The sequence below is a fragment of the Populus alba genome, chromosome 5 (genome assembly GCF_005239225.2).
Source record: "Populus alba chromosome 5, ASM523922v2, whole genome shotgun sequence".
NCBI lineage: Eukaryota > Viridiplantae > Streptophyta > Magnoliopsida > Malpighiales > Salicaceae > Populus > Populus alba.
This window is the reverse complement of record NC_133288.1, coordinates 9,644,354-9,667,819: the sequence shown is the minus strand read 5'-3', so window position 1 is coordinate 9,667,819 and position 23,466 is coordinate 9,644,354. Positions and strand designations below refer to the sequence as shown.

The window sequence follows — 23,466 nt, the reverse complement described above, 5'->3', positions numbered from 1 at the left end:
TTTGAGCAACGAAATGAAAAGGACCTAGTTGTTTCTAACCGAAAAAAATAAGTACCTCATTATTTTTAGTTTAAAAAGCCACAGTCGAAAAGAAATTTAAATTCCCAAATAATTTTATTCTACCTGAGTTAAATTATTTTTAATATTAGTAATGATAAACATAAAAAGAATTTAAAAATACAAATACTGAATTGGTGGAGTCTATAAATGGATTTTATTTTAAATAGCTTGTTCTATTTTTTAAAATAAAAGGAAGATAATTAAAATACATGTCACCATAAAAATATTTTTATATATATATTTTTTATTTAATAATATATATTTTTTAAAATAAATATAAAAATAATTAGTAAGATATCACTAATTATAATTTTTTTTAAAAAAAAATCTTATATTAAATAATTATTATATGCGTCGTCTAAACGAAAGATTGTTTCCCAAGACCGTACGGTAATATCCTAACGGATATGGACAGAAACGTTACCCGCGTTTTTTAATTTCACTCCTCCCTCTCGCTAGGCACCACACCAGAATCCCTATCAGAAACAGAAACCATAAAAGAAAAAAAGAAAATCCACTCCAAATTCCAATTCCCATAAAAATCAGAATTCAAATCCTTCAGTTCCACTCTCCGAAAAATTCAAATCTCTTCCAACACGTTAAAAACTACATATTTATGGCAGCAATTTCTGCTACTGCCACTACTAGTGTTACTAACACCACTTCAATTCCTCCTCCATGGATACCCGAAGACGACCTCTTGTTGAAAAACGCTATCGAGGTAAATTCATTTCCTCTTTTCTCTCAATCACATTCCACAATTCTCATTTTCTCTAAACTTAGATTTCACTTTCCCATTTCTCAAATTCACAACAAACCCTAGCTATCAAAATCGTTTATAAATTTGATTGTTTTTTTTGTTTTGTTGATTAAAGGCAGGTGCTTCGTTGGAAGCGCTGGCGAAAGGGGCGGTGAGATTTTCGAGGAAATTTAGTGTGCGTGAATTGAGTGATCGCTGGCATTCTTTACTGTATGATGATGATGTTTCGGCTGAAGCGTCTGGTCGAATGGTAGAGTTACAACTTTCTAATTTGTGCTTTTCCAAAGTAAATACTATTACTAGTAGTAGTAATAATAATAAATTTGGTGTTGTTGTGAAAGAGAGTGATTCTGTGAAGAGAAAAATTGAATGTGTTCGGCAATTGTATTATGCAACGAGGAAGAAATTGCGGAAGCGTGGTGGTGGAGGGTGTGGTGATTTTTGTTTTCTTGATTCGCTGGATGGTGGTTCTTTTGATGGGGGTGTTGGATTTGGTGGGAATGGCGGATTTGGAGAGGATGATCGAGTGCGTTTTGGATTTGTTGGGGGAAATGAGGGTGGGGAAGGGGATGTATGTTTTGAGAGAGAAAATGTGCGAAAGGATGTGCAGGATGTTGAAGATGGATTAGTTGAGTTTCGAGATTCTGAGAGAAGTGAGGAACCTGGGCCATGTGGTGTGCCAGAAAGTGATGCTTTGATTCATGCAGGGCGAATTGAGTCTTTGGCACCAAGGGTGCCATTATGGAAAGGGATGAAGGATGTTTCTGCACCTAAAATGCCAGCTAGTGTGAATGTTAAAGGTAAAGGTCAAAGCGAAGGGGATTTGATTGTAAATCATGATGATGTAAATGGGTATAAAATGAGTTTGGTGGGAGTTGAGGTTGATCACTCCAGAGTAGAGTTGCGTGATGAACCTGTATTTGATGTACGTGATAGGTCAATTGCAATTTCAGAATCTGATTTTCCAGATATTTCAGACTCGCTCTTGAACTTTCCAAATGACAATGAGCCACTTTTTATCGATGTTAATGGGAAAGATGCTATAGATAAAGCTTGTTATGATAGCATTAATACTTCACTTTTGGTGAGTTCTCCTAATGATGTTCAGGGTGATGTGCCTGATGTTAAAGATCCAGTGATGTTAACTTCCGATACAAGCCTCGGAATACCTGATGGTGCATGCCCTGCAGAGTTAGAGGTTTTTGCAGAGGAATCACATCCTGTTGGTGGTAAGCAGGATATTCATTTTGTGTCAGAAATGAACGCACCGCCATCTACATCAGCACCAAAAGTTTTGTCCGCTGAAGAAAATGATGGAGAGATGGAGTGCATGTTGAATATGGAAGACTTTGAAATCCCATGCAATGATGATATTTTCATAGGTAAAACAATTGCTTCTCCCGTAATGGAACAAATTTCTAACCTGACTCACAACCTGCCTTCCTCGAGCCTTGATAAAAAGGATTGCAAACAAGAGATAATCTTGCTGAAGAAAGAAGAAATTCCTGCTCAATGTCTTACTTCTCCGCAGATGGTAGGGTGCAGTATGTTGCCAGTAAGCAGTCCAAGACACCAACCTGTTTGCAGTGGTGCCAAATGCGAGTCTCTTGCTTTAATTTCTAGCCCAAGCGAGGGCAGGGTAGCCTTGGGAACTCCTACTCCTTCCACAATGGGACTGCCAAAGTCTGGGTCATTACATGAAAAATTAAGTTTGCCTATAAAAGTTATTTCAGTACCCTCAACATCAAATCAGGAAGAATCCGGGAGTGATGATGATGTTCCCTGCTTTTCAGACATTGAAGCCATGGTAAATTAGATTCTGTTAATTGATGGCATTCTAAGAATTCTGTTTAAATACATTTCCTAAATTTCTCTTATATTTTTTTATTTGTCTCCTTTCAGATACTTGAAATGGATCTATGCCCGGATGATTCAGATTCATTTTTTAATCACGAAGGTCAGGCACCAATGTTTGCTTGTTGTGCACCAATTTTTGCTTCTTGTGTTACTTGATTGTTCGAACTCTACTGACCAAAGAATCACACGCTTAGTTATAAATACTTGCAAACTAACCTCAGTAACTTTTTAAATTGCTGTGGTTATTGCTAATTAATAGAATCTGGTGAATAACATCAGTTTATGATTAAACGAGAAAGACATTTTGATTCTTTAGTTGGACAATTGAGATAAGTCTGCTATTGTAACTGTTTTTTGAAGTAACTTTGAGCTGATTTCTGTTAAATTGAACTTTCTAGTCTCAAGATATCAGAATGAAGATGCAATGAGGGCAATTATAAGGTTGGAACAGTGTGCTCAGTCTTCTATGCAACGAGCCATTGCATCTCGAGGAGCACTTGCTGTCTTGTATGGGCGCCATTTGAAGCATTATATCAAGGACACTGAGGCATGTTAAATCAATGTTGACCTTTTCTTTTTCTACATCACGTGTCGGGGTCAGATCATTTGTTTCCATGTAGGATAACTCTCTTGTTCTTATGAACCTCCTGCTTATGTGTAGGTTATGCTTGGCAGAGCGACAGAGGATATGGATGTTGATATTGATTTGGGTAGAGAAGGGCCTGCCAACAAAATATCAAGACGGCAGGTGAGATTTCTCTGAGTTTTCTTTGATTCTATTCTTTACTGATTTGAATTTACAGCTGATTACCAGACCTTGGGTTTATACTGTTCTTTTTTACTTGAGGAAACTCTCTTTAATTTACAGATAACAACTTGTAGGAGTCATAAATTTTTTATGTAGATATCATGGTCTACGAGGCTGCATATCTGAACATCACTACATAAAACTCAAGGGAACATGGAACTGAAGAGGACATAAAGAAGAGGTGAAAAGAGTAGCAATAAAGGAATACAAAAATTCATCTGGGAAAAAAAATACATGTGGAATTGAATTTGTGTAATCTCACAGCCTTTGAGTTTGGCAAAGGATCCTGGTCATTGTTTTCCACACCTGATGAGCAATTTATAATTCAAAGATGATAAATATTTGGACGGAATTCAGATGTTATTAGATAATCTCTATAACTCTGTCTCTAGCTGACATTTTTATAAAACTTGAAGTAGATAATTTTTTTTCTTTTGATAAATATTCACTGCTTATATTTGTATTCATCTGAAGCCTTTTTAGCTTCTTAAGATCCCATGCTCTGATTTTCATGCAAGTATAACTGATTATCTCTCATTTATCAGGCACTCATAAAGATGGAAGGAGATGGTTCTTTCTTTTTGAAGAATCTTGGTAAGAATCCAATGTTTTTGAATGGCAAAGAACTTGCTTCTGGACAGAGTATGGGACTGAGATCAAGTAGTTTGATTGAGGTATGCAGCTTCTGCACTCCCCATGTATTCAAGTCTGATAAGTTTGAAACTATTTTGAGTGGTTTTACTGTCTTATTGTCATTTATATGTTCCGTTGAATTTACCTTGTCCTTCCATCCTGAAGCTATTGTATCTCTTACTTGGATTTGTTATTCGTGTGCAAGATAACTAATAGCATTGAAATTGTTGAATCTTCAGATTAGGGAAATGGCATTTGTCTTTGAAGTGAATAGCAAATCGGTGAAGCGGCATCTGGTGAGTGTCATCAAAAACCAAGAAGAAAACAATTTCAAATCTAAATGGTCAGATAAAGGGGTAAACCACCGAGAAACTGATTTCAAGTTTGAATGGTCAGAAGGGGTTCCATGACATGAGAAAAGTCACCACCAGGTTCCTTCATTTTTCCATCTTGAGCTTCTTAGGGCATAAAAAAAGTTTTAACTGTAGTGCACCCCTTGTCGCTAGCATTTGTATTATCCAACCATATAATGTTTAGACAATGTCCTGCAGTAGAGATAATTTACAGATAACCATGTTATGTATATGAATAGTTGTGGATACCAAAATTAGAAAGTAAAATGGCTGGATGAAAGTGCCAATTCTCGTCAACTTTAGCCTTTCAATGCGGGGGCAGTCAATGCTGATGCTAATGCTTCTCCTTGCTGTTACTATTTTAATCTGCGTATATGTGCACTGTTTATGTCTTGTGATCGTATTTTAAGGAACTCCACTAAAGAATCATGACATGGGGTGGGGGTTGCGGATTGCTTTTGAATTTTGGTTTCAGACATGGTTTTGATTGGTGGCCATTATCAGTGGTTTTATTTTGTTCTATCCGATTACAAGGAGTTTTGATTGCATGAAGGAAACATGGATCAGCACTGACATGATTACTCGAAGCTGTGCTTTTTACTCAGTTTGGTGAAATTTGACTTTCACCAGATGGGAAAATGACATCACCAGACTGACGTACAAAACTAAGGCACGCTAGGAAGTAACCCTAATGCCATAATTCACTTGCTCTGCACTAGATGGTCACCCGCACAGTAGATTCCCACTTGGAAGATCTAGAGCTGTGGCTTCCGACCGTCAACTTGTCCTTTTTACCCACCGATTGCTTGTGTTAAAACCATTTTTGGGTTTCTGCCAACCAGTACAGATCACTAGGATAATGTTATGTTACTGTCTTACCTCTTTGGATGCAAGCAGAAGCGTGAAAATTTATGAAATTTATCTTGAGAGTTGTTTGTAATTCACGTTAGCCAGAACTAAATGCGACACAATTACCCATTTTATTTATAATATTAAAGGATCCCCCACCAGCAGCTACTTATTTGATTGTATTACACTCAAACTTTGCCTTCACTTAGTTTTTCTCTTGGAACCACGCATTGGTCTATGCTTTTTTCAGGAGGTGTTTTTTAATGGTTATGATTGTTTTTTAAAGTATTTTTTATTTAAAAATATATTAAAATTAAAAAAAAATTTTTTTATTTAAAAAAAATTATTTTTAACATCACCATATTAAAATGATTTAAAAATATTAATTTAGAATAATAAAAAAAAAAAAAAATTCAAATGTTTTCATAAACAGAAATTAGACCCACCTCACGAAACGCATGACATGGAAATTAAAATTAATCAAGATTCCATTCTATCTAACAAGAGGGACCTTGCTTCCAGGCTTAAACAAGAGGAAAACATGTTGGAAATTGAAAACCAAAAATCAAGATAGTAATAAGATTGTTCAGCAACGAAGGAATCTTTGAACTTGGTGGTGGCTTTGAATATGTAAGGTTTCAATCATATATAACTCACCAGCATTGGGGCCCAGATTCCGATTCCATCTTTGAGTGTTCTCGCAACAACTGCATCGTATATCATTTGATTCCACCACCACCACCACCACCACCGCCACGTAATTTGTCGCATCACCACCACGTAATTTGTCGTGATTGAGGACTGATTTTTGGTTCTAATACTAATCTAGATCATGCAGCCTTCGCCACTCTGGTATTCCCTTAATTCAAAGCAAATAATATGGGACCAACATTTTTTGTTTATGTTTAAAGGAAACCCAAGTGCTTAAAATCAATTTGGAAGTTAATCAAGAATATCATATTATCAACATCATAACCCACCAAACATTAATCCATACTGCCTCTGCTATCAACCACAACAAGGACGCCCATGTGACATCGGAATTAAAAAGCGAAGCAGAAGGGTGTCGGAACCGTGTATCTCGAAATTTTGAAGGAAAAAAATTATAACTTGTTTTAATATGTGTTGTTAAAAATATTATTTTAATATATTTTTAAATCAAATATATTTTAAAAAATAATTATGGTTGCTATAATTATGTGATGTACAGATCTGTATACTTAACTCATGAAAAACTTTTGATGCACATGAATTTAACTCAAATTTAGAAAAGAAAATCCAGGTCAAAAAGCAAAAACACTGATCCTATCACCCTGCTTCAAATGACTTCAACAATTTTACAACCATGTTCTTAATTTCCCTTTGTTCCCATCATTTTTATTTACTGCATTATCTTCAAGAAGTCATGGATGATGAAAATGATGATGATGATGTGATATCAAGAACCAACAGAGCTCAAGCTGGGACAAGTCAATTTAGGAGAAGACACGTCATTACATGAACGAACAGGAGTGTCCTTCATAACTTCCAGCACTCATTCACATACGATAATATATCCATCTACTTCCATGGAGGCATACAACACCCATCCCAAATTAAAATACAAAGGAAACAATTAAAAAAGGCTCTGACAACTGACAAGCTCCCCGTGAAGTCACTAACAAAAAGAAGAAGATAACTCATCCCAAAGGTGGCAAGAGAGTCCCTCTCTCTCACAAGCAGTTTCTTTCTTGCCTACTCTCTATCGTGATTCTCACCACTGATTGATTAACTCTCATACATTCTTCCCTCTCCCCCCAAGTTATCTCCTTATCTGGCTTTCTTCAAGTTTCAAATTTTCAGTTCCCACATCCACTTGTAGCGAAAAAACCAGCAAATGGGCACCCTCAGTTTTTCTTTATTTTCTCTGGTTCTGCTGATCTCAGTCGCTAGGCTGTTGGTGGAAGTAGAGTCGAAGACATATTGGGGCGATTTAGAGGTTTTGAAGGAGGTTAGGACCGCGGTGGACCCAAACTCAGTGAGTCCAGGTTCTTGCTTGAGCGCATGGGACTTCACTGTTGACCCATGTGATAATTTATTCAGTGAGAGATTCACTTGTGGGTTCAGGTGTGACGTTGTAGTGTCCGGTTCAAGCAGAGTCACTGAGCTCAGCCTTGACCAGGCGGGTTACTCTGGTACTGTCTCTTCCATTACTTGGAACCTCCCTTATTTGCAAACACTCGACCTTTCAAATAATTACTTCTATGGCCAAATCCCTGAGTCGATATCCAACTTGACTCAACTGAGGCGGCTCGGTCTGTCGAGAAACTTGTTCTATGGTGAGATACCCACCTCGATTGGCTCGCTAAGTAGCCTGGAAGAGCTGTATTTGGACAACAACAACCTCCAAGGCAATATTCCTGCAAGTTTCAATGGTCTTGCTAGTTTAAAAAGGCTCGAGATGCAATCAAACAAGCTAATTGGTGAGTTTCCCGAGTTGGGTCCACTTAAAAATCTCAAGTATTTTGATGCAAGTGACAATGCCATATCAGGTGATGTCCCATTAGCATTACCATCATCTTTAGTTCAACTCTCACTGAGAAACAATGGCTTACGAGGCAAATTAGACCCTCAAAACTTTAGAAGCTTGGCTTTTTTACAAGTACTTGATTTGAGCCACAATAACCTCAGTGACTCGGTCCCTCTAACTCTCTTCACTCACCCTTCACTTCAACAACTCACCCTCTCGTTCAATTTCTTCACGTCCGTACAATCCCCACCATTCCCATTAACCACAACTCTCCAAAGTGCACTGGTAGCCATTGATTTAAGCAATAATGAACTCAGAGGTTCTTTGCCTTCTTTCATGGCTTCAATGCCGAAGCTCTCAGCTTTATCCCTTGAAAACAACAAATTTTCAGGGATGATACCGACCCAATTTGCAATAAAAACGGTTTTACCCGGATCGGAATTGTCTCCATTCGATAGGCTTTTTTTAGGAGGGAATTACTTATACGGACCTATACCGGGTCCTTTAATGGAGCTCCAACCAGGTTTTGCGGATGTAAGATTGAATGATAATTGTTTGTACCGTTGTCCAGTTAGTTTCTTTTTTTGTCGAGGTGGTGATCAAAAACCACAAATCGAATGTAAGAGTTTTAGCCCTTCGATCCCATGAATGCAATGCAATGCAATGTAACTACGTTAGTTTTTGTTGACAATAATAATTATTTGATTTGGGTCTTTGGTTTGTTGGTAGTTGTTACTTAATGTGTGTATGATTTGCTTGGTGTTCATACTGATAGTGTGGTAATGATGAAGTGGATTTTTTATTTTTATTTTTGACAAGAGGGAGAATTCGGCGCCATAAAATTATATATATTTTTTATGTTTTTGTACTCCAACACATTAAAAAAATTAATAAAATAATATAATACAAAAAACATTTAAAAAATTAACACAATTTAAAGAATCACATTTGATATCAACAATTCATGGATTGAAAATATTATTTGCTGACTCTTTTAAATTATAAATTTGATAAACACGGCATTTAATAAGAAAAGAAAAAAGGAGGGGGAGAAAAGAGATCATAGAGTTATATTAAAACTTCAATAATAACATTATTAATACTATTAAAAATATCTTGATGAGATTATTTTAACGAGACTAAAAAAGATTATTAATGATAATTGGAGTAGGTCACATGAGCAACCTACAAACAAAGTGAGCCTTAACATTTTTAGATGGCTTATGTTACTAAATGTTTGTGATTTTCTTTTGTGTCGTTGGATTTATTTCATCTAGATCTTTTCAATGGTACTTGTTATGTCATCAATAGAGCTTCAATGTGCCTTTAGATGACCTTCTTTGTTTTGTTTTTCTCTTATCTCTCTTTCTTATAATTTATAAAGAGAGAGGAGAGAGAGAAATGTTAAAAAAAAAATAAAAAAACTTTGAAATCATATCAAAATTTCAATAATGACTCTATTAGTATTGTTGGGAAGATTTTAATAAAATGAATTCAACAACATCAATGAAGGTCACAAATGGTAAACGAAATGAGTCACATGAATCGACTAAAGATGTTAGGGTTCACTTGTTTTTAGCCCACTCTAGTCACCATTGATGATTTTTTTGGGTTTGTTGGATTTGTCTTGTCAAAATTTTTTTAATGGTATTAATGGTGCTATCATTGGAGTTTCGATGTGACTCTAAATTTTTTTTCTCTCTCTTTTCTCTCTTCTTATTAAATATTGTGTTTGTCAAATATGCAATTTAAAAGAGTATTCTATAAACTTTGTTATTTTCCTATATATTTTTTGCATGGTGTTATTTTATTATATTTTTTTAATTACTAAAAAACCACCTTCTTTGGGTATCCTCTCCTTAATAGATTGATGGGACTTAGGGCATACGGGAATAAAGTTTTGTTTGGGCATGTATGTTCACTTGCATTTTAGGTTATGTTTTATTTGGTGTTGTGGTTCAACCAAGCTTTTTAATTTATTTTTTCTTTATGCTTCTCTTTTATCACTCTTCTTTCATGGAAAGCTTGGATTTTATCAAAGCATTTTATTGGAAATGAAAGAAAAAATACCGTTGAATTTGGGATAAGTATTTAAAGGAATCTCACCCCTTTTCTTCTTTTACTCTTTCAATCTGCATTCATTAATAAAACAAAAGGGTAAAAAAATTAACAAATTTCGGCCTTCATAACTTAAGGATCGAGTGAGTAATTGTTGGCTTCAAAGAGTTTTATCTCTCCTCCTTGAAGGGCCCATCGGGCTATTAAGAGCCTATTTCCTTGAATTACAACTAAAAAATAAGATGAAAATTGCGGTGAGCGTGGATCGAACACGCGACCTTCAGATCTTCAGTCTGACGCTCTCCCAACTGAGCTATCCCCGCGAGATGTAATATGGTTTCAATTATTATATATAAATAGTATAAAATATGAAGCTTCTTACATTAGACGAGTAAATTAATCTCTCCCAACTCCACAAGGATTTATCATCATGGAAACGAACATTCATCCACAAGATGGTTCTTAGCCTATTCAGCCCCCATGTTTACCGTCTCGGTCATGGATGGACCGTCCTGGTCACTTCCCATCATCTTATCCATGGTATGAACATTCCTTAGCTTCTTCTCTAAGGATTATATATGGAAACAAACGTCCTTAAATCATGGGTTATGCATAAACAATTTGGTAATTATGCTGTTAGGTCTTCTGCAAGTAATCTGACTGTATGCCTTTATGCTATATATATATATATATATATATATATATATATATATATATATATGTATGTATATAAACATTTTGTTCATGTTATAGGAGAGCAAGAAAAGTTCAAGTGCTTTTGATATACAGCCAAATAGAACAGGCTTGATAATAAGACAAACACAGATTCACGTGCCTAATAGTTGATAAGAAAGAAAGCCTATGTCTCTTGAGCCTAGAAAATCACTAAAATAGCATAATCTTGACTTTGAGGCCTAATTAACTCAACCCAATCACAGGAGAATGGCTGTTTTCAACTCTGCACAACCTTGCACTTCCCTCTTTAAGTAAATTGACCACCTCTTCTCCTCACTACTAAAATAGCAAGAGATCCTCGATCCTCACTGCTACAGATTCAAAACTGTCAATGGAGATTTCATGGCACACCAAAACCTTCTCTCTTCTGTTCTTTTTCATCCTTTCTACATTAGCCCCTTCCAAGGCATGCCACCCAGTTGATAAAGAAGCATTACTTGATTTCAAACACAAAATCACAGATGACCCGTCAAAACTGTTGCTTTCTTGGACAGTTTCCTCTGATTGCTGCACCTCTTGGGAAGGAGTTGCCTGTGATGCCTCAGGCAGAGTGGTCAATGTGTCTCGTCCTGGTCTTGTTTCAGACAATAATGACTTCATCGAAGACACTTACATGTCAGGAACTCTGTCTCCTTCTTTGGGAAACTTGTCCAGTCTTCAACTTCTAGACCTGAGTAATCTCAAGGACTTGAAGGGACCAATACCACAAGAACTTGGCAAGTTGTCGAAGCTTACTCATCTCTTTCTTGATACAAACAAGCTCACTGGATCGATACCGATTACATTAAGGTACTTCTCTCAGCTGAAAAAGATATATCTTAGTGACAATTTTTTATCTGGTATTGTTCCTCCATCTGTTATGAAATCCTGGACTTCTGTCTCGGAACTTGGTTTATCAGGAAATGCTTTGTCAGGGCCAATTCCTCCTACAATTGGTAAGTTGGTTATGGTAACTAAGCTTGATCTACATGAAAACAACTTTACTGGTAGCATTCCCACAAGCATTGGAAATCTTAAGAATCTCAAATATCTTGATCTATCTGAGAATCAGATAACTGGAAGCATCCCGCAGTCCATTGGTGGACTTGCTGTTTTGGAACTACTCTATGTCAATCAAAATTACCTCACAGGAAGGATACCATCTTCGATATCTGGACTTAGTTCTATGATATTCTGTCGTTTATCAGAAAACAAGTTATCAGGCAGCTTACCACCATCAATTGGCCTGCTCTCGAAGATTCAAAGACTAATCCTTGACAACAACAAGCTCACCGGAAAACTACCTGCAACCGTGGGTCGTTTAACAACTCTTACTGATATATTTTTCTCTAACAACTATTTTACAGGAAAGATCCCTTCAAGTTTTGTAAATTTACTTAACCTTCAAACACTTGATTTATCAAGAAACCGGCTCTCCGGCCAGCTTCCTCCTCAGCTAGCTAAGTTGAAGAGCTTACAGGCTTTAGATCTTTCATATAATCCTTTAGGACTAGTTAGAATACCAGACTGGTTCCAGGAATTAAGAGTTTTCCAGCTTATGTTGGCAAAGACTGGGATTGAAGGGGAGCTTCCTCGCTGGCTATCTTCGTCATCAATATCAGAACTTGACTTGTCAAGCAATAAATTGACAGGAAAGCTACCTCGGTGGATTGGTAACATGACCCGTCTTTCATTTCTCAACTTATCAAATAATGGCTTTCACTCGTCCATCCCAGTTGAATTCAAGAACCTTTCACTCCTGATGGATCTTGATATCCATTCCAACAAGTTCAGTGGCCGCTTAAATGTAATATTCTCTAAAGAAGTCCAAGACCCGCTAGGTCATTTTAATTCCATTGATCTTTCCAGCAATATGTTCACTGGTCCAGTTGATGATGACATAGGAGATAGACCAGCAATGGCTTCTATTAGTTCATTGATTCTATCAGACAACACATTTAGAGGACCACTACCAAAGTCAGTTGGGAAACTGAGAGAATTGCAGGTCTTGAAGCTAGTGAATACTGGGCTGTCTGGGACGATACCAGTGGAGCTTGGAGATGCCAAAGAATTGTCCACAATTTTACTTTCAAAAAATAAGCTGACTGGTGCTATTCCAGAGATCGTGCTAAATTTGAAGGAGCTAAAACAATTTGATGTGTCTAGCAACAAACTAAGAGGAAGGATTCCTCCTCACAAAGCCATTATCCCTGCATCTGCATTCAAGAATAATCCTGGTTTGTGTGGACCTCCACTTCCACCTTGCAAACGCATTTAGTATATTATCAAGATTTTCCTTTTCTTCTCTCATTTTTTACTCTGTTGTGATGTTTAAACTTTTTTCAAGTTCCATATTAATTGGAAAATTTTGTATTTATGTATTGAGTCTTTTCCTTGATCTCCTCCTACTTTACATTTCCTTTTAAAGCAAAAGCTAAATGACCATATATATCGTCTTATAAATTGAATGAGACAACATTGAGTGTTAATAGAATACGAATTATTATCTTCCAAACCTTTCTTGAAAGTAGCCTTTCAGTCATATGATTGTCAAATGCTAGTTTCTGGCTCCACTCTCCTCATCTCTTACGAACCATTTGGCTCATTTCCAATGTAGCCACAGAATTGCTAACCTGATATTTTGCGGATTGGAGTCCACAGACTAGGTTTTTTCCCCGACAAAAAAGAAGAACAGTAACAAAAAAGAATAGAAATTGATTCAGGCATGCAACATGGTCCACGCTAATCTAGGGTGAAGAGTGGAGACACATGACTACATTAAAGCCATCGTCGGATTTTTCTTCTCCCTCCCACGTCCACATTCTATGATGTGGCCCAGCACCCACCATATGAGAACTGAAAACTTATGTCAGGTTCCTCACGATTTGTTGGGTATAATAAGAAGTAAACCTGTTTTTCCCAAGACGCCATAACCATTGCATTTTTCAAACACCGGAGAGAAAGAACATGCATGTCTATTATTCACTCTAATTTTCATCATCCTGTTTTAAATCAGCTGCATTAACCACTAAACACATACCACATAAATTTGAAAGGTGGGAAGATATAATATTAGTATTTATATTATTATGTGAGACGCTTAAGCATCTGGCACCAGTGGTCTAGTGGTAGAATAGTACCCTGCCACGGTACAGACCCGGGTTCGATTCCCAGCTGGTGCAAATATTGGGTTTTTTTATTTATTGGGATAACCCAAAGGCATATTACAAATATAAATGGGCCGGAAACAACTATCAGAGTTTTGATTCAATTTAATTTTTTTGATTAATTATGATCAATCCAAATTTCTTAGATTAATGAGATTGATCAAGATGAGCCTCAATTATCTTGAACAATTAGACAACATGATTATTTCTTTGGGCCAATTATATACTCATTATATCAACATGATAAAATCAAGAGGGGAAAAATCAGAACTCTTGAGTTACTTGAGTGCTTAAGTGGGATTTCTTCCACACATCTATTTTATTATCTAATGGAAGCACACAACAGAGGAGTTTAAGTTGGGATCCATCTATTTGAAGGACCGATAGAAGTGTGGATAAATATATATTTTAATTGGTTATTCACATACAATTTTAATATTATTATGTTTAAATTATTTTGAATGAAATAATTAATCATCATTTTAAAACAATCATAACACAGAATCAATACAGAATACTATTAATATTCATCAATTTGACACCTTCAAGTTATTTTAACATTAATATCGTTGTAATCCCACCCAATTCTATGATAAATAGGTTTTTTTTTTCATTTATACATATGATATACCTAAATTAATATTTAACAACAAAGTATTTCCATCATTGTATGTGATACTACTATTCACATTGGGAACAATAGTGCAATCATAATGACTTAACATAAATATATTATAAGATATTATGTATAAAAAAAAACAAATTGATTTATGATCAATTGAATGTAATTTTAATTAAATTGCATTCCCTCAATCCTAATTAAAAAAATTTATAGCAAATTCAATCAAATTTTCAAAAATTAACACAAAAGCATAGTTGACCAAAATTAAACATAATTCATTACACCAAATATAATTAATATTTTCATGCTCAATTGTATTAAATCAAACCTAAATTAGTAGCAAATTAAAATAATTCAAATAAAATACCAAATTAATCAACTTACCAACAATTCAATGCAATGTATAATTCATCATAATTATACCGTATTCATGTCCTATTGCATATTTAAATACATTATTAGTTGATTCCAACAATCCACACAAAATCCATAATTCGACAACTTATCCAAAATTAAACATAACATATAATTAATTCATAATTAACTTGATTTATTCTCATGTTCATCAATATCAAATAAAACCTAATTGATGGTATTCGTAACTAATTTATCATTAATTCAACAAACCTTAAATTTAATGTAAACACTGACTTCAACCTAAACAATCATTTCATTTCAAATAAACCAAACATAAATTCATAGCAATGAAGTATGTTTATCTTACTTATAGGACTAGAAAAAAGGTTGGTGCGACAATGACGACGGCGACGACAATGATGGATTTTGAACAAAAAAATATCCAATAATGCTTAAAGGCTAAAATGCGTTCAATTTTTGAGTGTTTTAACAGGAAAAAATAAGTGTTTAATTTGGTGGGTGTTTTAGAGAGATAAGGGTTGGCGGTGTAGGTTTGGAGAAAGAGGGAGTTGTTGTGTCTTTAATCTTTTTTAAGGAATTTAAAGATTAGTGAATGGTGGATTTAGGATATTAGGTCACATCTCCATTTAAAAAATTAAAAAATTAAAAAAATTAAAATTAGTAAATGATGGATTTTTAAACACTCTTGATTTTACTAATTTTGGAATTTGTATAGATTGCTTATTAATTTATTTTCCTTTCATGCAATCTATACATGTTTCAAAATTAGTAAAATTAAGAGTATTTAAAGCTTCATCATTCACTAATCTTTTAATTATTTCAATTTATATGTGACCTAATCTTTTATGCCATAACTTAGAGGAATTCTCATCAATTTTGCTCTTTTTAATACCAAAATCAATATGCATTGATAAATAATTGAGCTTAAAAGTTGGGTCTAGATCAATTATATGTAAATTATCAATTAATGTCTCACCACCAACAAAAACTTTATTTTTAAAATATTAAAATATGCTCATCAAACAAAAATCCATACCCAACATTATAGAGTCTAGAAACTGAAATTTAATTTCTAGAAATAATGCAAAATAAAAGACATTTTTCGAATCTAAAATATGTCTAGATTTTAAAACTGATCTAAAAATTTACACAACTTTAACTTTAAAGTGCATGTGGTTTCTTGAATAAATACCACCTTTATTTCCAACCTGCATAGTATTAATAATATTGATTGTAAAACCAAAATCATTCCATCATGTATTACTAATGAAAAAAGATTCATAACATACTAAAAAGATAAGTTTACCTTTCTTTATGGGTCATTTATGATACTTAAAACAATCTTTCTTAATATATCTCCATTTCTTGTAGAAGAAATATTTGTTATTATTAACATGTTGTTTTATTGGTATATTTCTATGTTTCTTTACTCTAAGGGTCATTTTACTCTTTTTCACATTTCCCTTAACCTAAGAAACCAAATGAGCACTTTCAAATTTCTCAAGTTTCAATCTCCATTCTTCTTAAACACACAAGGTTAATAATTCATTAACCAACAATTTTTTTCTTATACGTGTTATACAAAATCTTAAACATATCATAATCCACATAGAAAGAGTTTAAAATAAAATGAATCAAGAATGGTTCATAAATCCCAACCTCTAAGGACTTCAATTGAGCTGTAGTGTTCTTCATTTCCATAATGTACTCGCGCACACATTTAGAATAGCCAAATAAAATATGTGAAAGCGTTTTCATTAATATGTTGGTTAATGCCTTAATAGAATGAACAAATTGATCATGTACGGCCTTTAGGAAATCTTTTGCCTTAGGGTATTGAGGGATAGAACCCCTAATATTTCTACTTATACGAGACTTTGTAATTATTAAACTTAAGAGATTAAATCATTCTCCCCGTTCATAATCACTCTTCTCTTAAGTATTAACTACTTGATTCTTAATTGAGGATAGGTGGTTCATCGATGCAAAATAGATATTTTCCTTTCAATTAGCAAAATTATTACCACATAATAATAGAATACAAGACGTTTCTATAAAAGAAGTAGAAAAGATTGCAATAACCAAGAAAAGACTTTAATGCTATGAACCATATGCTTTATCTAAATTAATCAATGCCAACTTAGTAGTAAATTCTAATCTTGTAGTAGATACATAGTGGTCGCATCATGCATAAAATTTACTTATTATTTTAATAATAAAATTAATAAATAAAATACCAAGAATAAAACTTACTCACTCCTGAGGCCCTAGAATTAAATTTATTCTTAATTTCCATTTATTATCTTATTACAGTTAAATTATAAAAATAACCTCCTTGTAGGTCCAAGTCCATTACGTTTATAAAATAATTGCAATTAAATTATACATATTATAAGCAAATTAATCTAATAAACCTTAATATCATCAAAACATAAAAAAAACTTAAGATATTATGGCTGCTCCCCAAGTTAATCAACATCACAACTTCATCATAGCTTGTTTAATTATCAACTACAAACTTTAAGTTGATAGAAATTAATAATGATGTAAACCATATCATGATTTTTCTTTATCAATTTTATACAAATAAATATATTAATAAAACCCAAACCACTTGATTATAAATTATCAACTAAAAACCCAAATATTACTTTATGTCTATACAGCTAAATAAAATACCATGAATAGAGCCTTTTCTTGCAGATAGTACTGATAAGATGCGATGAACATAAAACCATCACATATTATAGTGATAAGAGCAGTGGGGGCTTTCATAGAAAAAGCTTATTTACCAATTGTTTTCCATGTCGGACTAATTATTCTGAAATCTCCTATTAAGTCTACAAAAAACACCCCAATGGTTTTGCAATGCATTAAAAAATGCAAGTAAAATTTTATCACGGAGAAAGCAACCTAAAAAGCATTAAGTACGAAAAGGTAAAAATAGAAAGAATACATATTAAAACATTGTCTTTGAATCTCTATTTCTAGCAACGGGATGCTAAATTTGGGTCTCCTCTCAATATGACGCCAATTATCCATGAAAAAAAAAAACCAAAATCAAAGCACTTTATCTTCAACTAGGGTTCAATTTCTAGGTATACCATAATCATATAGATATAAATCAAATTAATATTAGGATACTGGCATGCAAACCCAACAAGATAAAAAGCAAGGGATATGATAAAATGAGAAATTAGACACACAAGAATTTACGTGGTTCACCCAATTTGGCTACGTCCATAAACAAGTATAGAAGGATTTTACTAAGTAATGTAGGAATTACAATATCTCTCTACTAATAGGAGAACAACTGAAATCTCTCTATTATTAGGAGAAAACATCTCACTTACTCTCCTCACAAATACCTCAAATTTTATGGGATTACTTTCCCTCTCTCACTCTCCTCTTCTTCTCTCTTGTTTTTCTCTTATGGTGTACACAAGACAAGGATGCACTGCCTATTTATAGGCAAGCTTCCTTGCTTTTGTCTTGCAAAAGACAAGAGCACCAATTAGTGCTGGTGCCAGCTAGCTTCACAATTAATACTAATTAATGTAACAACAAGATAGCTTTAATATAACATGTAATATAACTTTAAGATACCAAGTATGTAAACGCAATAGAAAATTAATATGATGTATATCTTCTTATATGATTAATTATGTATTGAAATAACTATCTAGAAAAATTAGTGTTGTCAAGAATAAAGCATTATTGTTTGTGGATGAAAGACACAAGATTTATAATTATTATTGTTTTTGTTAGACTAGATACCATTTTTTTTTTGTTCTTAAATGGGTATCCTCACACCTTTTTAAATGGTGATACTAATCTCGTTCGGGGTTCGTGGTTGCTCTTCCTAATAAGCGTGCTTCCTAGGGATCGAACTTGTGTTCTCACCTTTACAAAGATATAGCAGTGCCTTAACCGCTAGACTAGCACTTTATCGGTAACTAGATACCATATATAACCTAATTTTTACACCTTTATTCATGATAAATATGCTTAATTAATCCACTTGAATTCTAAACCAAAATTATCATTTAATTTAAAAACTTACATGATATATATGCCATCTGATAAATAATTTCCAATATACAGATGTTTATTTCATAGTTTTAAGCCAAAAAAATTACAAGCGTTTGATGGTTTGTACTACTTGGACAATAAGTTAAAAGCATGAGTTGTAACTTTCCATTAGTGGTAAATCAGTGGGAGCGGAGCCAAACACTCCAAAATTCCCACCAGAGGTATCGGACAAATACCGATCCTAAAGCCTTATCCTTGTTCTAAGTATTTCCTAACCTTGAAAAAAAAAAAAAAAAAAAAAAAAAAAAAAAAAAAAAAAAACCTTAATAAAAAGCCATAACAATGGCCTTAAACAACAATGATGTAACTTTTAATTGCTCCCAACAAAGGATTCCAATCTTGTTTGGTGAAACTATGATTATGGAGCATTTTAATAATTGAAATATTGACTCCCAAGATTTATAGGACTTGACAATAGCTAGTCTAGATGAGCAAGCAACGTGGATAGTTCTAAACAAGGAGTAAAAGGAAAATAAAATGAAAGATGCAAAAGCGTTGGCATTCATTCAACAAAGAGTTAATAAAGGCATTCTTCCAAGATTGCTCATCTAGACTAGCTATTGTAAAAAAAAAATGAAAGGAAAATATTGCAAAAACAATTCCGAGTCTGTGATAAGAAAATCTCCATCATGCTGCAAACTTATGACCAGGTTTCGATAGCTATATATGCAAGACACCGAACAGGTGCAAGAATTCCTTGCAAGATCTTTTCAGTTATTAATCAAAACAGAGGCTACGGAGATGCCATTGAAGACAAGAAAATTGTTGAAAAAGTCTTGAGAAGCTTGGAAATCAAGTTTGAGCGTGTTTTTCTCCATCATTAAAGAGTTAAAAGATTTATCAAAGCTCGCTTCAGATGACCTAATGGGATTTCTCAAAGCCTATGAAAAAAGTTCGAGTAGATTTGCTACTCAAAACATAGATCAAGCCTTTGATTCGAAGGTTAATATCGGAAAACAAAAAACCCCAAAGCTGGAGCAAGATGGAGGAGGCAGCATAAGAAATCAAAGATTAAGAACAACTTTCTAGCAGAGGAACTTCAACAAAAATTTACAATTCCGAAGTTGTAAGAGAAAAGGGAATGCAGCAATGGAGTGATGGTTTATAAGCAAACACTCCCAACCATTCACAGAGATTTCTAGTATAAAGATGATGCAAATGATAAAAGGAACTATGCTGCTGAAAGTCAAGAAGGAGGCCAGGTATTTTACTTCTGTATGAGTGCACTACTGTCAGCTTATAATGATGTTTGGTAGGTTGACAGCGCTTGTAGCAACATATGACGATGGTCACAACTTGAAAGCATCTGGGTGTCAAAGGAAAAGTCGTGATTGCATTTCAAACAAAAAGAGGGAACACTTTTAATTCATCAACGATGTTGTTTTCGTCCCTAAATTGAAACTTTCAAAAACAAAAAAAAAACCCTATTTTTTTTATTTTTTGTTCAATTATTTAGAATTTTGGAAAGCAGTCACGAATCCAAACCCATGACCTCTTCAACTGGGCCTCTTCAATCACTTAGAATAGGAGTAGATAAATGGGTGTGCCATCACCGGAGAGAATCTTGTACATCAACCATCTTTTCACCTTTGACTTTCCAATACTGGACCAAAGATCCAACGTTGGCGTGGTTAACTTGTAAAGCAAGTGATGAACCAAGACATCTTGTCCCATGAATCAAAAACTTTCCCATACAGGTACTCACCCTTCTTGAGCTCCAAGATCAGATTGCCCTAATGCAACCACTACCATGCATCAACAAGAAAATCAGACGATTGTTTGCATTGCCCTAAGACTTTCCTTTATTTTCCCTTTTGATCTACATGCTCTAACATTTTTAATCTCTTACAGAAGGATTGGGAAGTGGATAAATGGTGATGGGATTAAAGCTAAAGATAAGATTTGATTCTTCAATGTTCTGTCTTTCCTTAACAAGTTGTTTCTACTGGATTTTTGGGTGCATTTTGGCTAAGAAAGAGCATGCAAAAAGAGAAAAATTTCAAGGACCAAAAACAAAAATGGCTATGAACAATGGGATGAATAGTTTAATGTATTGCTACAGTGAAAACACATCTTTTTTAGTTTATTGCCAGCCAAATTGCCCACACGATACTATCAAGCCATTTTAAAACAAAATATTTTATTACGATAATTAAAATAAATATTTATAAAATATAATGATTTAAATTATGAGAAAAAAATGCATTTATCTTGTCAAAAAAAATTCTTATATATGTATTTTCTTATTTTGGTGGAACAATGAATTTATTACTAACAACATGTTTATTTGAATAAAACCAATTAAAGTAAATATCCGTCAAAATTCAAATGATCTAAATTAAGGAAAGATACATTTCTTTAGCCAAAACTTTATTTTTTTATTATTCATTTATTTATTTTTTTAATTTTGGCGTGAATATGTTTTTTTTTTATTAGAAGCACAATTATTAATTCAAATAAAAATTTATAATGATCTATAAAGTAATATTTCGATTATTTTTATGTGATTAAACAAGAATAATTAATCATGTGACATATTATAAAAAATCAATAGTAATAAAAAGTAATAAAACATATATTCTATTCTTATTGACTATTTATATGCTTTTTTTACATATGCATATTAGTTTCAAATATGATCATAAAAACATTAATATTATAATAAAAAATATCAAATATTATTTAAAAAGTATTGAACTGTTAAATTAGTTTTTATAAATGTCATTATAATCAATTATCTAAATATAAAAAAACATGAGATCCTAGGGAATCAAGTTTAAGCGCATCTTGGCTTGCAATGCAAGTATGCCTAGATTAGAAATGGAGGCCTCTCACTTGAGCTTTAGAGCTTAAGGAGTTTTTTCATGGATAGTAAATGATGTATTGTTTGCCCTCAATAATTTCAATCACCCAAGTACTTGGCTCCGGTGACTTGAAAATTAGCGTCCATGATTTTAGAGCCCTAAAAATAAAATTCCACACTGTTTTTCAATTCAACACATGAAAAAACATATATGATGGATCTCTAAAACCCACTTTCCAATATAAAATACATTTACTCAATTTAAAAATTCAAATTCAAATTAATTTTTTGAAGTCATGTGGGAGGTTTCTCGACGTGACCTAGCTAACTTGATGGATCTAAAGACAATCCGAACAACCAGAAAAAAAATAAATTTTGCTTTTTTTAAAAAAATCATGATAATATTTTTTAAAAATATTAAGATGATGACATATTAAATTGATCAGGGTTTTGCGTTTTAACCTGTCAACTCTTAATCAAGGTTTAGACTCCACTAGATTTAATAACTTTATATTTTTTTAACTAATTATTTAATTATATGTAAGAAAAATCACAAAATCGAGTGCTAGCCCAGCATTAGAAAGTTTGTTTAAGACCATGATAACCCCATATAAAATAAATCAAAATAAATTATGAAATTCAAATCTTAATCAACCAAAGTCAACCCACTAAATCTGTGATTCAAGTCATTGACTCCACTCGATTTAACAAGTTTATTTTTTCTGAAACAATTTTATATTTAATTGAACAATAAAAAATAGATGTTAGAAAAATTTAGCATCAATCAAATGTGGTGATGTTTATTTAAGACTGCATCAACCCTATAAAAAAAAAACCAAAATAAATTATGAAGATTGTTTTAAAATTAACCAAATATTAGAGGAAAAAATTTAAAAATAAATGGCAATAAAAACCTAATTTGAAAAAAAAAACAATACAAGCATGCGGGCTTAGATGACCTAATGCCTCTATGCCCTTACAACAAAGTCCAAACATGCAGGCTTGCTAGCCTAGGCTTGCAATTTGGGCCTTTTAATATTTCTTTTAAAGGATGGATACTAAGTTTTATTTTTTAAAAAAATAAACATAAACAACATGATAGATATAGTTTAGAATTCGATCATCAAAGTGATGGAAAAATAACTGGGGAGTATTTTTTATATCTAAATTCTATCTTTAGCTAATTTTAACCTAAAAAACCTACTAAAAACCCTAAGAACATGAGAAAATCAATTTATCAACATGAAAAAAACCTATAATATATTCTAAAAATATAACATCAATTGATAAAAAAATTCCTCTCCAACCCAATCTAAACATAAAAAGCTGCAATTAAAAAAAAAATTGTGTTACTTGAATCTGAATCGCTACATTGAAAAAACCTAATTGTTTGTTTGTGTTGTTAATAGGCATTAAATGCGGCTATCATAGGTTTACAAAAGCATAGAAGAAATACTCCCGGAAACCACATATATGGACATATTAGTGGACTGATATTCAAAACAAACGTATAAAGTCTTAATTAATAGCAATGTGGCAATTGAAATTTCAAATCTTGATCACGAGACTCTGCACTTTCTTGCTGCTCAGCTCTATTTACCTAATTTGCAATTATTTACGTCAGCGAGTGGTTAATAAATGTTGTTTTGAAGACTTCTGTTCTCCGGGAAACTTCGTGAAGCATTTCCTCTTATTTTTATATGTTGTGTTGCAGTGGTTAGATTGAGTATCTGTTCGAATTGTACTCTCGAAAAATTAATAAGTGGCAATTTCCTTTCCTCCTTGGAAATTTCACTTCGATTC

At 33.4% G+C, this 23,466-nt stretch overlaps 3 protein-coding genes and 2 non-coding genes across 6 annotated transcripts; 4 read left to right on the top strand and 1 right to left on the bottom strand.

Annotated features, from left to right (window-relative positions):
- The first annotated feature begins 472 nt into the window (after positions 1 to 472).
- LOC118029978 (uncharacterized) lies at positions 473 to 4,768 on the top strand. 2 transcript variants are annotated; one of them, XR_004684246.2, is made up of 7 exons: positions 473 to 781; positions 936 to 2,627; positions 2,723 to 2,777; positions 3,076 to 3,224; positions 3,339 to 3,425; positions 3,582 to 3,666; positions 4,031 to 4,159. XR_004684246.2 is itself a non-coding variant. In XM_035033981.2 (7 exons), exons 1-7 carry the CDS (start codon positions 677 to 679, stop codon positions 4,526 to 4,528), a joined length of 2,388 nt encoding a protein of 795 aa, XP_034889872.1. In that variant the 5' UTR covers positions 476 to 676; the 3' UTR covers positions 4,529 to 4,768. The 2 variants fall into 2 exon arrangements, 1 of the variants encoding a protein (XP_034889872.1); XM_035033981.2 differs by lacking the exon at positions 3,582 to 3,666 and adding an exon at positions 4,358 to 4,768 and having other exon boundaries at positions 476 to 781.
- A 2,321-nt stretch (positions 4,769 to 7,089) lies between these two features.
- LOC118030034 (uncharacterized) lies at positions 7,090 to 8,542 on the top strand. Its single transcript, XM_035034060.2, has one exon. The coding sequence runs from the start codon at positions 7,197 to 7,199 to the stop codon at positions 8,475 to 8,477; it is 1,281 nt and encodes a 426-aa protein (XP_034889951.1). The 5' UTR covers positions 7,090 to 7,196; the 3' UTR covers positions 8,478 to 8,542.
- Positions 8,543 to 10,137: 1,595 nt separating this feature from the next.
- On the bottom strand, positions 10,138 to 10,210 carry TRNAF-GAA (transfer RNA phenylalanine (anticodon GAA)). The gene has a single exon. It is a non-coding gene; the product is annotated as a tRNA-Phe (tRNA).
- A 600-nt stretch (positions 10,211 to 10,810) lies between these two features.
- LOC118030036 (uncharacterized) lies at positions 10,811 to 12,999 on the top strand. The gene has a single exon (XM_035034064.2). It carries the CDS (start codon positions 10,954 to 10,956, stop codon positions 12,877 to 12,879), a length of 1,926 nt encoding a protein of 641 aa, XP_034889955.1. The 5' UTR covers positions 10,811 to 10,953; the 3' UTR covers positions 12,880 to 12,999.
- A 713-nt stretch (positions 13,000 to 13,712) lies between these two features.
- On the top strand, positions 13,713 to 13,783 carry TRNAG-GCC (transfer RNA glycine (anticodon GCC)). Its single transcript has one exon. It is a non-coding gene; the product is annotated as a tRNA-Gly (tRNA).
- The last annotated feature ends 9,683 nt before the right edge of the window (positions 13,784 to 23,466 follow it).

What these genes read in the sequence shown, in the direction of transcription:
- LOC118030036 (XM_035034064.2), top strand. Translation starts at nt 10,954, where the DNA reads ATGGAGATTTCATGGCACACCAAAACCTTCTCTCTTCTGTTCTTTTTC.
- LOC118029978 (XM_035033981.2), top strand. Translation starts at nt 677, where the DNA reads ATGGCAGCAATTTCTGCTACTGCCACTACTAGTGTTACTAACACCACT. An exon ending in ATTATATCAAGGACACTGAG is followed by an intron (nt 3,225 to 3,338) that starts GCATGTTAAATC and finishes GCTTATGTGTAG; the next exon opens with GTTATGCTTGGCAGAGCGAC. An exon ending in GATCAAGTAGTTTGATTGAG is followed by an intron (nt 4,160 to 4,357) that starts GTATGCAGCTTC and finishes TTGAATCTTCAG; the next exon opens with ATTAGGGAAATGGCATTTGT.
- LOC118030034 (XM_035034060.2), top strand. Translation starts at nt 7,197, where the DNA reads ATGGGCACCCTCAGTTTTTCTTTATTTTCTCTGGTTCTGCTGATCTCA.